The 15,692-nt window shown below is 38.4% G+C and overlaps 1 protein-coding gene across 1 annotated transcript in view; it reads right to left on the bottom strand.

Moving 5' to 3' along the window:
• LOC102432706 (1-phosphatidylinositol 4,5-bisphosphate phosphodiesterase beta-1) overlaps window positions 1–15,692 on the bottom strand; it is a gene marked incomplete at both ends in the record, with an annotated part of 116,878 nt that overhangs the window by 73,063 nt on the left and 28,123 nt on the right. The window contains 2 exons of the mRNA XM_006106791.1: window positions 299–445; window positions 15,088–15,254. Coding sequence (XP_006106853.2) covers window positions 299–445; window positions 15,088–15,254 — 314 coding nt within the window. The remainder of the gene's footprint in view (window positions 1–298; window positions 446–15,087; window positions 15,255–15,692) is intronic.

Genomic DNA, 15,692 nt, shown 5'->3' with positions numbered 1-15,692 from the left:
GTCCACTGAAGAATGAGCTCAGTTACACAAAAATTCCATTGGTTTGAAGATACCACACGCGGACACCTTTTAGAAGGCTTGGAAACTTAGATGGAGACACATGTGAAGAAATGATATTGTGTCATAAACATAAGGACATGACTGCTTACCTCTGGAGCCTGTGGTCATGACCCCAGTTCTCAGAGGGATTTCACAGGAAACAAAAGCAAATGTACCTTCACTTATAGGAACGGAAGCAGAGGATGGTGAGATTTGGTGAGACTGGCTCAAAAACTGTTAAAGAATTACCAAGTCGTACCTGTGAGGTAGGTGTTGTGCGAGGAATTAATGAAATAGTGAGAAAGGGGCTGAGACATATCTTCATTCAAATCCAGTTTCTCAGGTGAAACGACTCCGTTTTCTTCTCCACTCAGGTAGCGCATAAACCCGTCCACTGAGATCTGTCCTGGAAGCAATGCAGAGTGAAGAGGAGTGTGAGCGTATTCTTTTCATGGGTGGCTGGTATCATGTGATTTTACTTTTCCTGCCCAGAAAGCTCTGGTCACAGAGCAACACGGGCCACGGCAACCTGCTGTTTTTAAATATAAGAATGGTTATCAACTTTATGGATGGATATAAAAGTTATGAGTGCTTATCTATGGTTAATAGAATTAGGGGTGAATTTCTAAATTTTCCATTATAAATATATGCTACTTTTATAATAAAAAAGTTAATTGCAAGTGGTTTTATTATTTAAAATGAAGTGAAAATGTTTTCAAAAATAATCTTTTTTTTAAATAATAAAGATGACCACAAATGAATCTCTCTTGGGGGGTGGGGGGGGGAGTGAAAATCAAATGATAAAAAAGAGGTCTTTAAATTTCTTATTTAGAATGATTTTATTTCAAATGGAAGAAGTATGATTCACACTTTATTTGGTTTACTCAGATTCTGTTCTTTTCTTGTAACCTTTCTGAGGTGACTAATGCTAAATATTGAATTAATTCTTTATTGTTATCATAAAAAATCATACTAATCTTTATACAATACATAGAGAAAGCCATCTTAATTCTTTGATTCATCACCATAGTTTGTTTCTTTGACCTTAACCATCAAAGCCTGAAAAAACCCCAGCACATTTGTGGGTGGTAAAGACCTTGCTAGTACATGTTAGAGGGTAGCATTGTTTTCTTGTTGAAACGGTGTCACATTAATATAAAAGTGGTATACATTCACTGAAGAAAATTAGGAAGTGAGATAAGCAGAGGGGAAAAAGAAAACATTTTCTGAACAGCTCTAATTCTTCTTTCAGAGCTAACTACTGTTAAAATCGTGTATGTGTGTGTGTGTGTGTGTGTGTGTGTGTGTACTTCCAGAAGAAAAATGTGTGTGTGTATAATTATTTAATGAAAGCACAGCCGCTGCCTTCAAAGAGCTCATAATCTAAGAGAAAATAAGACAGTTCACACCTTGAAAAGGAGATGTGAGCTCCTCCAAAGCAGGGTGTGCATTTATGTCTGTCAGCCCTAGAATCTGCCACGAGGCTTTGTGCAGATAGGTGTGCAATCAGCACTTCTTTTCGACGATCAGTGATTTAAAATAGAAAATAATTTGCTTTAAACCTGGAAGATCACGAAGGACAGCATAACTGATTCTTTTTCCTGATTAGTTGGATCATGTGAAATTGCTAGTATTTGGCATTACGCAACTTGACAACGCGATACAACTTAATCTCTCCCTACCTGTATTCCTCAGTGGACCTGCAGTAACTGCAAGTATCCTTAGGGGCCAGCAAAGGAAAGTAAGGTGACTGCTGGGCTAGTGTGTGCACCAAGTCGCTGTGGGGTTAGGAAAACTCTCAAGTGTATACCTCTAAAGACATGCAGATGACAGCAGTAAAGTATTGTGTGCCCAACCACACCATCTTTATGGTGCTGGATTTAATCCTGAGGCTGTCAGCTTGTGTCTGTTATCTTACAGGAAAAAATATCTTTGGTCTAATCAGCAAATTTTAAAAGCAATTAAAACAAAACATGTGCCAATATGGCGGTGATGAAAAATTAATTTTAACTTTAGCATCGATTCCCATTTATTGCCTCTAGTGCCTTCTGGGCACTTGTGTTGAGAAAGATTCTGAAGTGAACTTTTGATTAATTTTGATATCAGCATGGGTACAGGACAGAAAAGTGGGAGTATACAAGATATATTTGTCATTCTCAAATGAGGATATTATAATTAAAGTCAAGTTTATACTCTACAATATGCCTGGAAGCATGTGTCAAAGTTCTATTTAATCCATTAATGAGGAAACCAGGAATATGACAAGGTCATTTCAAAGGACTCTATGAGACTCTGATACATGTATGTGTGTGTCAGCAAATTCCCCAAACAGAGAAAAACAACAACCCCAAAACCTGTCCTATTAGTCAATAGGATATAACCAGCTCTGTATTCAATTTAGCAAATTTTTTTGCATTATCATCTCTACCTTTATTATTCCATAGAAATTGAAAATTTTGGTAAAAAACAAGAATTAGGTGAATTGGTGTTTGAGAGGGCTATTTATCATTAATCATACTAAATAATGTAAAATTCCCCAGTGATGAATTGACCTAACCCGGAACAAGAATGATGAATGAGATTAGAGCACAGTTCAGATTATGATTATAGATTAGGTGAGCAAACCCTGGGAACCCCCTTTCAACCCCAAAGCTTTGCCTTGCTAACTAAAGGAACAAATGTGAAGATTTTGATGCACCAAATGACTAAGCACAGATATGCCAAAGTCAAGAAGAGCCCATGAAAAAGTAAGGATAAGGAGTGGTCAGTTTATAAGTTGCAAGGTGTCAACTAAGGGGTCTGGAGTTCATTTGCAAAAATGCAGACGGTACTGGCATAATGAATTAGCCCCCAAATAGTTCTGACTAGTAAAGGCTTTGAGACAGAAAACAGAGTCTTACTGAATTTCCCTTTGTTGCATATAACCTACAGTTAGAGTATTTGCATTTGCTGTTACCTCAAATGCATAAGTCTTTTTGCACTAACCTTGCACTATTTTTGCAAAACTGCTTACATTATTTTTCTGGTCTACTGAGGAGCATAGATGAATGGAAAACATTGAGAGTTAAGATACGAAAACATTGATATTCTAAACAAATTAGTAAGAGCACAAGAAATCCATTCCAGCGAGCAGTAACTGATCAGGGACAAATTCCACAACCATAGGATGAGTCAATTCTACAGACTCATAAGTCTCTTCTAGCTCTAAAATTCAATGAGTTCAAGTGGTTTAATATAATGGGGATGATTACTAGCTCAATTAAAACAAAATGTCCCATAATAGAATGAGATTATAAAACATCAAACCACAATTAGGAGCAATGCTACAATTTTCTGGAATAAAATCAACAGTGAAGGAAGTTAAGTTCAGAAGGATAAGGCCAGCTGACAAAGGCTAAAAGCAGAGCCCCCTATATATTTTCTTAATAAAACATTTGTATGCTTCCAATTGAGTGTGTCACTCATACCAGTATAATGAAGCATAATATACCACTTGAAACAGCGATTTTCAACCTTTTTATCTCATACACCATAGGCTAATTACTAAAATTCTGTGGCACAGCAAAAATGTATTTTTTACCAATCTGACACAAAAAAGGTATACTTTTGATTCATTCATACCAGATGGCTATTGTTGTGTTGGCTGTTGTCATTTTTTAAATTTGACAATCTATTTAGTTACTGCCCCGACTAAATAGTCAGGTATCGCATGTTTTAAAAATTCTTGTGATTAAAAACAAAACAAAACAAAACAAACAACAAACAAAAATTCTAGTGACATGCTGGTTGAAAATTGCTGACAGAGTCAAAATAGAAAAAATATAAATCCCTCAAGGGATGAAAAACAACAACAGCTGTATAAAGCTTTTCCATTCAAAAGAAGTTCTGGTGTTCAACAAAAAAGTGAACTGATGATGCAAAAGTGAAGAGATCTGACTTTTATGGGAAGAAACAATCTCCAAAGAGACATAAGAGGAAAGTGGCAAAATGATGGCCCCAATGGCCACTGATAGGACTCCTCATACTTCAGCCATATCCTTGCTGCAAAGAACTCTCAAATATCGCATGGGTTTGCACAGATGCCATGGCCAGCAACTGTACCTCTACCTCCTTCTGCCCGTCTCCCTCCCCTGGGGTAGATAATGACTGAGGCTCCACCAATGGCCTCCTGAACATGTCAGGAAGACAGAAATTCGAAATTCTGCTGTGACAAAAATGAGAGCACTCAGGGATGCTCTAAAATAATGCAGTGTATCCACTGACACTCAACTGGATGTATTTCATGCTTACAAGTGCATGAGAAGGCCCTTGAATAATTTATTAAGGTACGAGCTACTCTGATATCTTATCTAAATCTGAGGCCAGCCCATGGGCCTCAGGAACAACCAAGAGTGAGGAGGCTTTGTGTCCAAACAAGGAAACTTTGAAGAATAGAACAGAAGAATGGTCTAAGGGGTGTTGTGGACTGGTTCTCCCATCCTCTCAGGTTCTGACTCCTTAATCGACTGATGTCTAGAAGCTGACTTCCAACAGGACTTTTCAGCTTGCCCATTCTGTTCTGGGCATCTGAGAATGATGTTTCAGCTCAAGTCTCTCGGGGAAGAACAAGATATCATGAACTTACTTACCCTGGAGCTAAGGCACTCCTTTTCGGTGGTTATTAATAAACATATTTTTAGGGAGATGCCAGAGGTGGAGAATAACCAAGGATGTGCCCAACAGAGTCCTGACCTTCAAGAACTTAAAATATACCATGGCAAAATTCTTATTTTTTAAAATATATTTTTAAAATTTATTTCAGAGAGAAAGGGAGATGGAGAGATAGGTAGAAGCATCAATGAGGAAAGTAATTGGTCAGCTGCCTCCTGCATGTCCCCCCACTGGGGATTGAACTAACAACCTGGGCATGTGCCCTGACGAGTAATGGAACTGTGACCTCCTGAGTCATAGGTCGACGCTCAACCATTGAGCCACACAGGCCAGGCTCTCTCCTGATTCTTTACACGAGCTCAGTTGATCCAGGGAGGGAAACAGTACAGCATGATCAAAAACAATACAACATGATCAAAAGCTCTAGGTAGGATTCATGGGCACATCACTCAGGCACATTGAAGTCCGGCTCTTCCCTGCTCAGTGTGTTTTTTAATGGGAGGGTTACCTTGGGGATCACTCCATCATGGCATCAAAGTGCCGACAAGGAAGTGCTCCTGAGCTAGTCCTAAAAGCAGATGTGAGGCAGCAGCAGCAGAGTGCTAAAGAAAAAATAATGCTGTGGAGGTTCAAGGAAAGACATGTGGCTGGCTGTGTTTACAAACATAGTCTCGTGTGTGTGTGTGTGTGTGTGTGTGTGTGTGTGTGTGTGTGTATGTTTGTAATGGATTCTGACTTTAAAGGAAATATATGGTTTAAGTGCGAGCAGGATAGGAAAGGAAGAAAGAGAGGAAGCCAGTGTTTGAAGAGCTTCATGAATTTAATCTATTTCCAGTGTTATGTTTATCAAACATTTATATATTGCTTGCTATATGCAAATATTAACTCATTTCATCCTCATAATAACTCTATGAAGTGGATACTGCTTTGATGCTTATTTTATAGGTGAGAAATGGAAGTCAAGCAGCTTGCTTAACATCACACAGCTTGTAAGTGGATAAGTTGGGTTTTGAGCCTCGGTAGTCAAGCTTTCTGTTCTATGCCATTAACCACTATGTTATGCTGCTGCAGAAGACACTGCCTATAATCTAGTACTAGGAGAAGGTAAATAATACTAGGAGGAAGAGCTACATTATTTGAGCACCAACAATGTGCCAGGCACAGAAATCCTATGAGAGATGTATTTTTAAACTCCCATTTTCAGTTGAACAACTGAGGCTTAGAGAGGTAAGCAACTTTTCTGGGGTTGCAGGGGTACTTCATGTGAGAGCTGGACCTGGAATGCATGCCAGGGCAACAGAAGGAGACAGTGGTGAGTAGGACTGATAGCTTTCCCAGCACTCGCCTGGCTGAGGACAGGGATGATGGAAAGGAAAGGGTCTTGCCTCTGTGGCAATTGGCTTCAATCAGGGCACCCTGAAGGAGTCCTAAAATAGTCCTGAATGTGACCAAAGAAGAGTTTTTCCCCCCCTGTGATTTACTTATCACACTAAAACGTGCTACTTTAATCTCTCCGTTGAAATAAGCTGGGCTCAGGCAGGACAAATGACCCATCTGGCAGAGGCGTGAGGATTAGCTCTTTGATTAGGATTTGTCTACCACAGTGTAAAATTCTTTTCCAGCCCGAGTTTGCATTCTAGTCTTGGCAAGTAATTTAAAGGCATCCGCTAGCATTTTTATTCCCTAACCCATGAATCTAACTTTTAGGAAGAAAAATAAAATACAACAGAAAACTTGTTATGTCAGTGTGAGGGCAAGAGAAATGCTAAACGGAAGATGTGACACTGTTCTCTAGGTCTTGCAAAAAAATATGCAAGTTAGCTTAAAGAAATAAAAATAGCCCCGTACAAGCAAATAACATCTTTCAAAGCCCGGAAACCCAGAGAATTCTCTACAAATTCTGCCTTGCAAGACAGATGGCCTATAAATCCACAGAGTCATCACACATTTGAGATGGGCAAGCTGGACAACATGTGTGCCAGTTAGCATGGCCACCAGCCTCGTTCTGTTGAGCCAAATGCCAATTAGTCAGGCTCTGGCTCTCAAATGTTTGGATGTCACTGGAATTGGGTGTTTGAGAATCCATTCATCATCATTCAAGCCGCACTCTTAATGTAATGATACCAGCGCATGTTGGAAGGCTACTGGTCCAATGGATTACTTAGCACCTTCTAAGTCCCTTCCATGCACAGCACTGAGAAGCTATTTCCTTGGCTCATGAATATTCCTAGTGCTGTGACCTTTAGGTGAATTCTGCTAGAGCAGCTCAGAGAAAGTAAGTGCAGATGGCTTTAATATCCCATGGCTCACCAAAATCCCTTTGCCTGCTTTCGGAAATTGTCTATTAAATGTTCCGTTTTCACTTATCTTTGCTTGGGCACAAACTTTCCTATTACATTTGCCAACTAACTGTGTTTTTGTACAGGATATGAACTCTGCTTGTCTCTTTACCTATTTTATCCATTTTTTTTCCAACCCTGAAGTCAGTATGTTCTGTACATGTTCTCATGTATTCTTATTTTAGGTTGAGAAGTGTCAGACATTCTTATTCCATCTTGATTGCTAAACCTGTTTTATTACCATAACTATGTACAAATACAAGCCCAAGATACTGTATGATAATGGCCACTAAATGGCTATGTGCTCTTCTCAAAAGCCTTTACAGATTAACTCCATTACCCAGCTACCATGCCTTTCTGTGTTCCCGAGTTCTCCCATATTAAAAATAGTTGAACTTGTTAATGTGGTTTTGTGTGAAAGTTCTTAATAATAACACCTACCTTTGATTGAGCACTTTCCCCTTTTCAAAATATTCTCACATCTGCAATTTATTTACTCCTCACTGTTCTGTTTGGTAGGTAAGACGAAGTTTTATTGTGTAATGCGACATATAAATGTTGACCCAATGAGGTAGCACAATCCCTTTAAATTGACATGGCTACATGAACACAGAATCCAGATTAGAACCCTCCATAGCTTGGAGTCTTTCCACGAGATTTGTGAGAGAACTAATTGGTCATTTAGGGTTAGAGGTTCTCAGAGGGTAGTGAAGAAGTTCACTGCATTGTATTAGTGCGCGTAGCCATCTAGTGGCCATTATCACATCGCTCTATCAGAAGAGACCCTTCACCATGGTTCCTGAACCATAACGCACAGGAGGCAAAAATGTTCTAGATCCTTAACTAGAATGTCATGTTCTTTGGTCAAGCTGGACATTGGCTTTCTAACGTCAAGGAACATGACCTTCTCTTTGTTTTCATCTCTCCCAGTGTCTAGCATAAAGGCAAGTCCACAATATGTACTCATTAGTGCTTTCTGTAGCTACTTGAACATGTTATCACTTAGTGCCTGAAATGCCACCTGACATTAATCTGCCCCTCATCTAGCCCTCTACACTGCAGCATTCCTGAAGTACAGCGCGAATGTCACTCTCCTCTTCAAAACCCTTCATCCTTCCTCGCAGAGGAGTTCTGCTACACTGACTGCTCCATGCAGAGAAGAATGGCACCTACTTATTGCCTAGTACAAGGGTGGACACAGGCAGTAGGGCTCCAAAAACGTGTGTTGACTAAATGAATGAGCCAAGATTAGCATCAAGGCCTACATGTCCTTTTAGCTTCCCTTCTCATTTACTTCCTTCTCAAACAAACAGATAAAAGTTACTTGACCATTCAAAAACTCAATTTCCATCCGGTCGGCATGGCTCAACCTCTGAACCAGGAGATCATGGTTCAGTTCCTGGTCAGGGCACATGCCCAGGTTGCAGGCTCAGTCCCCAGTGTGGGGCATGCAGCGGGCTGCCAATCAATGACTTTTCTCTCACCATTGATGTTTCTATCTCTCTTTCCCTCTCCCTTCCACTCTGAAAGCAAGAAAAATATATTTAAAAAATAAACAAAGACCCAATTCCCTCATTGTAAAATGGAGGTAATAATACACTCAAAGATTTGCCCTGAGGTTTATACAAGATAATTGGCTGGTAAAGAGTTTGAAATGATTCTTGACACTCCCTAGAACCTCAATAAATAAAACATCCCCTTTCCCTGGCACATAAAGGACACTAAATAGATACTTGCTGAATGGTGGTATACCACATTCTATCTTGTAGTATAGTAATTTGTATACTGATATATTTGTATATATCACCTGTCTGAATTATAGTCTCCTTGAGGATGAAGACTTTATCTCGATTTTGTTCCTCTTCTTTGTAGTTCTTAAGTTAGGTGGGCAATACATGCTTATTAATTAAAATACCCATGCAACTGCTTCAGTTGTGTATTACAATAAAGAAAAGAGTGCAATGAGCATCAGGTACCTTGGAGGATCTCTCCTTTGATATGATGGAGATTCTTGAAAAAATCCTTTCTACATGGGCTCCTGGAGTTTGCCCCAGGATTGAGATCCAGTCATGCACACACTAACTTGTGCGATGACACCACCTTTATGGCTGCCTTCCTTTTTTCATTCGCACTTCCTAAATTGTCCTACCCGGGATCACTTCTTCAATAAACTTCTCATGCTTGGGTTCTTCTCCCAGGGTAGGCTTCAGGGGGAACCCAAACAAAAACCAATTGCGATGTTAATAAGAAGTATTTTTGATTCATTTTCTATGTGTTAATCTGGAGTGCTAGGTGAGAAGGTTAATTCTGTCAATCATCCTTAGTTAAGACTTCCTCTTCAAATAATGCTATTTTTACTCTGTAGATAATTTTGCTTTCACAACTGGAGTCCTACAGATTCCAGTGGTTCAGAATTAAGGCAGAGCTCCTAAAATATCTATAATGAATTAATGTCTTAATTGGTCATTCTCAGCTTCCTGACATTATTTCACCCATTGCCATGGCACATTTTTCAGCTTTCTTGTTAAGTGCCAGGGTTGGAGAGTCCACACCTCCCCTCAACTGGTTTTCTTGTGGTCATTGTTTGTTTTCCATGAACTTGATTCTTTCTGTATTTCATCTGTTTCCCTACCAGTTATTTGCTATAAAATAAACTGCTAACAAAACTGGATTCTGGGTAACGCAGATGTTAGGAAGCCAAATGGCTGTGGCTTTGTAGCCTTTCTCTAGCACAGTGCAATCTGCAAGCTATTCATTTTATCCGAGCCATAGTCCCACCTAACACTTGGAAGGGGAAAAGTATAATAGCCAGAGATTATTAATGCTATGCTCTTATGGAAGGTTGCAGCTAGGAAAACATAGCCATTACCTGCTTTGTCCAATAGCTCTCACACAAAGGGCAAGGTATCTCAGGAAGGTATACGCTGATGCCATAAAAAGCTGTCACCAAACTCAGCATACTGGGATGGATTAGGCTACCAAGCTCACTTCCCTACCTCTTGGGACGGGCATTTGACTTTATTTTTTTACAATTTATATTTTTCCTGGTTGGCTGTTTTATTAAAGAGGCCATTTTGGCTGTGAATGGACATGGTCGTGACTTTGAGATGACTGAAGAAAAAGGCTAGAGGAATAAAGTAAACAAGACTTCTGGGCCAGGCATTTGCATCTCCTCAGATCAAGTCCTGCTTCTTGGGAAAGGAGGAAATGCAATCAAGGAGGGAAAGTGAAGGGAGTTACCAAGTCAGCTAATGATCAGTGGATTCATAATAGCTATCTTGAAAAAAAATGTGTTTGTTTCATTTTGGCTGATCTCTCATACTTCAGAAAAATCTCCGAACATATGAAACACAGAGTTAAGAGTAGCTTGAAATATAGTCACAGGTAATAATGTCATTCTTCTGTGACTTTCCACAGAAACTACAAAGTCAATAGGTAGATTTTAAATGGGATCTTAATCAATAAAATACTCGAGTGGCTTTTCGGCAGCTTTCTTAGTGTAGTAACTCAATTAATGCACAAAGAGAATTGCCTACCTCATACAGTTTTCATCTGTCTTTGTCTATTAGGAAGAAAATCTATTGCATTTAAGTTTACTTCGTTCATTCATTTTAGTTCTTTTATTTTTTGCAGGGAATCTATTTAAAACTATTTAAATGGATGCCACCTTAATTGTGAAGCAGACCTCTGAACCAGTCAATATTTCCTCTAGTTGAGTGGTTTTTAAACTGTGCATTCTGAATCCTGGGGGTTGTAGCAGAAGTTCCTGCAGAGAACGGGGCGGGGCAGGAGAGGAGACAGGAACAGGGCAGCCATCAGCAGCTACACTCCAGGCTCCCTGTGTTAAACTAATAGAGTGTTCCTAAAGATTTTTCCTACACATTGGCCTTTCTTGTGAGACTTTGTTGGAAGAAACAAACACAAATACAAGGATGCCATGTCAAGGACAAGACTAAAAACCACTGCTATGGATGAAACTGCTATCTTCTAAATAGCTGGCCTTGCATCTCTTTTCTCAGCAAGTCTTGGTGGAGGGGCCCAAGCAGAAGTCTGGAGTAGTGGGGAGGACTGTACCCTGGGACACGAAAAATGCGGCCTCTTCTGTGACCTGAGTTTGGGCTAAATAGCTAAGACCCTTATGGACTGGAGATGCCATGATTTGAGGCCACCAGCCAGGGATGCACAGTGCCAACAAGGCAGTTACGTGATAGGTCAGAAGGGATGAGCTGTAGGCATTTATTCTTTACATTTGTTCTCTCAATGCTCAGCTTCGGGGACCTGACCCATCTTTCACTTTTGATTTTGTGAGGGCCATTTATAAAAGTGCTCGTCTTTGTTTGGTTTCTTGTAAAAGTAGGTTTTGAGACAAAAATTTGAGTAAACATAGTTTATTTCAGAGGTTACTCTAAAAAAATAACTGTAGGGGAGTGGAGAAATGGAAAGGGAAGGAAAGAGCTAATGAAAGGAACATGATCAATCAGGATACAGTTGTGGGCAACTAAGTCTAAATTGCACTGACGAATTCCAGGAGAAAGTGGAGAAAATGAATAGAAAATGTCCCACATAAGAGGCAAGGAACATGAGGTACTACTTCCTGAATGAAAACCACTCCTGGGGCCATGGAGTCCTGGGCACATGTAGGTTGCCTGTGCTGGACTGAGAGAAGGTCCTGGAGAATTGCAGAGGCTGCTGCTAACATTGTTGGAATAACAAGTGCCAAGAGATATGGGAAGAACACCCAGATCTGCTCGTGTTGTTATCATCCCACTTTATAGAGGAGGAACCTGAATGTCAAGCAGGTCAAGTGACAGGCCTGAGATTAACTGGCTTAAGCATCATACTATGCCAGCATTTTTAAAAATTATGGATGCATAATAGACATCAATGAAAAGTCATTATTACTTATGATTTCTACTTAATGAAGAGAAATGGTGCTGAGAAAATAATGGTTTTTAAAAATCTACTTGGAAAATTAAGTGATAAAGAGTAAGAATGTCTAGGACCAATGTTCTGAATCTCACTTCTAGACCAATTAATGGTTTGAAATTATTTGGTGTAAATGCCAATTATCACTTTTCATTAGTTCAGGTCAACCAAAGTTTAGTGGGCAAAAACTAATATACACAATCTTAAAAAACTCGGGGGTAGAACTGATTAAATAGGTTAAATGGTTTCTTAAGTTTAGGTAAACAGTAATGATGAATTGTTGATTTCTGACCCAGTTGTAGTGGGTTCTGCTGTTTTTATCTGCCCAGTGTGCTCCTTAAGGGTAGCACACCCTATTTGCATTTCAGGGAACCCAACCACTTCTTTCCCAGTGGTAGTCCACGTGGTTTAGGCAGTTAATTCCTCATCAGCTCTAGGGAGAGTCATGTGGCCTAACTCTGTCCAATTATTACATTCCATCTTTTGGTCCACAGTGATCCAGTATGGAAATGTGGCACACATGCTAATGGCCACAGGTCCACAAAGCATCAAAGTCCACTATCTCTTCTGGGCTCATTTCCCACTTCCATGTGGTACAGATGTAGTCAGCTAACCAGTGCTCATTTTTAGCATTTAGGCTTTTGGCCACACTGAAAATTTTTCATTTCATTTTATGCTACCTTTTATATAAAATGCATATAAGAACTAAATATTAGCACAAGTCAACTTTGTGTATTATTTCTTTAACACCTACTTTAAAATATGTTTCTTGATATCAGAGTGTGTATATATATATATATATATATATATATAAAATATTATAATGTAATGTTAAATGTCCTTACTTATTTTCTTATGTGTTTATTGATTAAAGTGTATTAATCAGATGATTCTTGAAGAACATCTTGGTTTTATACCTTAGGTAAATCTTTTGATGTCAAAGCCTTGATTTGCTTCTTTGCAAAATAATAATGTACATATTAAAAAGTTACATAATAAAGAAAGCTAATGTCCCTACTCATCATTCACCACATTGAAGTCAAATAATATTTCCTGAAATTATACTTTGTTAGATTTAAGACACACAAAAAAAGGGTTCCTGAAAATATCTTAAAGTCAAACTGCAAAATTAAATTAAAAAATAAATTTTCATTTTTGGGAAAAAAATCTCAAACTCTTAGTTACTAAAGAATTAACCTTTAACCTAACAATGTCTTATTCCTACAAAGAGGGATTTAAAAATCATTCTCCTATTCACTATGAATAAAAAATCTTCTCTAATCCTCTTTATTCAAATAAACAGAGCCAAAGCAGCAAACAAGATGACCTGGTGTGAAATATCTCAAGTTCATTTTCTTATTGGAGTTATTGGGTTGTGAAATAAATTCTGTGATTTAAAAAAATCACACCAAAATGAACATGGAAGCTCCATGATGAATCACATAGCTTGAGAAAAATCGTGCTGCTATTTTAAATGTACCTGAATTGTGTGTGTTTGTGACTATAGAATTCATACCTGGTACAACTATAAGATGGCACTAAATACTCTTGCAAATGCTAAGAGACATCATCTTAACTTTCCTTAGACCAAAATTGGTTCTTGCAGGATTCTAGATTTTTCAATAACCTATTGTAATTTTTTCCTTTGTATCCTCTACTTTTCCAAGGCATCAGAGTTGATGTATGGGGATCCGATGCCACCTGAAACATGGCCTGTCAGCAGTGTGCTGTGAAGGGAGGGGAAAAGGGCAAAGTTTAGGTTCTGAAGTGTGTCATTGGTTTCACAACAGCTTTTTGTTTTTCTAGCGTTTTAAGCTAATGTATTTTTACAAGTCTTGTTGGATCTGCTATATAATACTGCTAGTTATTTTTTGGTGAAGTTTGGATTTCAGAAAGGAACTGTCAAATTATTTGGGAGAAATTTCCAAGGACTTGCACTCTGTTAAATGATAAGGAGAAATGCAGTGTTTGTGACACCAGGGAAGAAAGGGCATCATATGGAAGTCAGATCAGAGGGGCAGGCCTGGCAATGCCAGCATATACCGTTGCCTCAGTTGTTGCCTTCAACTGACCTTGGCAACAATAAGAATGATGACAACAGCAAAGGTAAAGTGCTTGACCAAGAAAATAAATACTAAACAATGTCATCTATAAATTCCTAACTAATAGCATGAAGTATAAAATTAATTATAAGATTTTAATTAATACTTAATAAATACTTTCATTTTTCATTTAGAGGACCAGTTTCAGAATAAATACAATGGGTTGAAAAACTTTTAAATCTACTTTTATGATAACCATTCTTAGTAATGTCTATTCAGCTTGCTAGAGATGTTTGTTACTTACAAATTACCTGCATATTAACATGCAATTTATTTTTTCTTAATAATTGGTTAATTGTACTTCTTTTTCCCTCCCCATGGAATATCTAGGCATTTGCAATAGCATCAGTGATGACACACCCATTCTCTCAGTGAAGATATCACAATCCAGATGAGGCTTGGGCTTAGTGGTAAAGAAATAGCTGGAAATCCTTTTCAGGGACAATGATGCTACAAATAATTGAAAATTCTTGGCAATTAAATCATCATGATCTTACTTTGGCAATTCATTTCTTCCAAATAAAAACATAAATTTCTTAATAATTTCCAGGCAACTTAGATCTCTCTTCCTGATATCAGTTTTTAGACTGATTTTTTTCTATAAATACTAATTTTTTTTTACATAAAGAAATCAAAATTTTATAATATTTTCCCAAGTGGACAAATTTGTCAATAGTGTAAACTAGAATAGGATAAGGGTCCAATCTTTTCAGTTTTAGAGATTTAGAAAAATCTGTGGATCAATTCTCAGAACATCTAAAAACAGACCCTAAAGGGCAACCTGTAAGACTGTGAATTTTCTGTCTGAGAAAGAAGCATTTAGTCACTGAGTAAATTTAAAATAAAACAAATGATTAGACATCTAAAAAATGTCACATGCATATATATAACTACAACAAAAATCACATATGAAAGTAAAAAAATCTACTTTGGATTGAACCACCAGTAACTTAAGACAGAAAGGAAAGCAGGTGACCCATTCACAAGCAGAAAGCAGAGCTTCCCTATGGTGAGGGACAAAGTGGACTGACCTTTTGTGGCGAGGCTAGTGTTGGGTTCGTATTTCTCAATCAATACTTGGACTTGCTCTTGCTTTAAAGGTGGGTAAAGTATTTCATTTAGCCGGGGATCCCGCTGCTTAATGTTGATAAAATCCATCATCTGATCAACAGTAAGGTATGGTCTGCTTTTGGCACCACTACAGACAATTAAAAACCATAAGTTAGAATATTTTCCACCAAGTCTCATTCAGATATTTGCCTTTAGCTACAGAGAAACCAAATCCTGTCATTCCTGGTAAGAGCATGTTATTCTGAAATTCCTATCTTGCCCTAAAGACACCGTGCTGCTCCACCACAACTGCTGCACCTCCATGGGCTACAAATAAGTTTTCCAATCACTGCCGCTAAGTCCCAATGCCCTTGAATACTACCCAATGAATGAGAAAATCCACAGTAGGAAAACATTGCATCTTGTCTGTAAAGATAAACCACTCTAAACTGATCACAGAGGTATGGGTTGTTTTTTTATTATGACACTAAAAATTTTTTTAATGTATCTTTATTGCTAAAAGTACTAGAGATGTTCCCTTTTTACCCCATTTTAGACCTCTTCTAGTCTGCACCTACTCCAAGCC

Source organism: Myotis lucifugus, unplaced genomic scaffold (genome assembly GCF_000147115.1).
Source record: "Myotis lucifugus unplaced genomic scaffold, Myoluc2.0 scaffold_912, whole genome shotgun sequence".
Taxonomy (NCBI): Eukaryota; Metazoa; Chordata; class Mammalia; order Chiroptera; family Vespertilionidae; genus Myotis; species Myotis lucifugus.
Note: the sequence above shows the minus strand (reverse complement) of the source record. Positions and strands in the feature narration are given on the sequence as shown.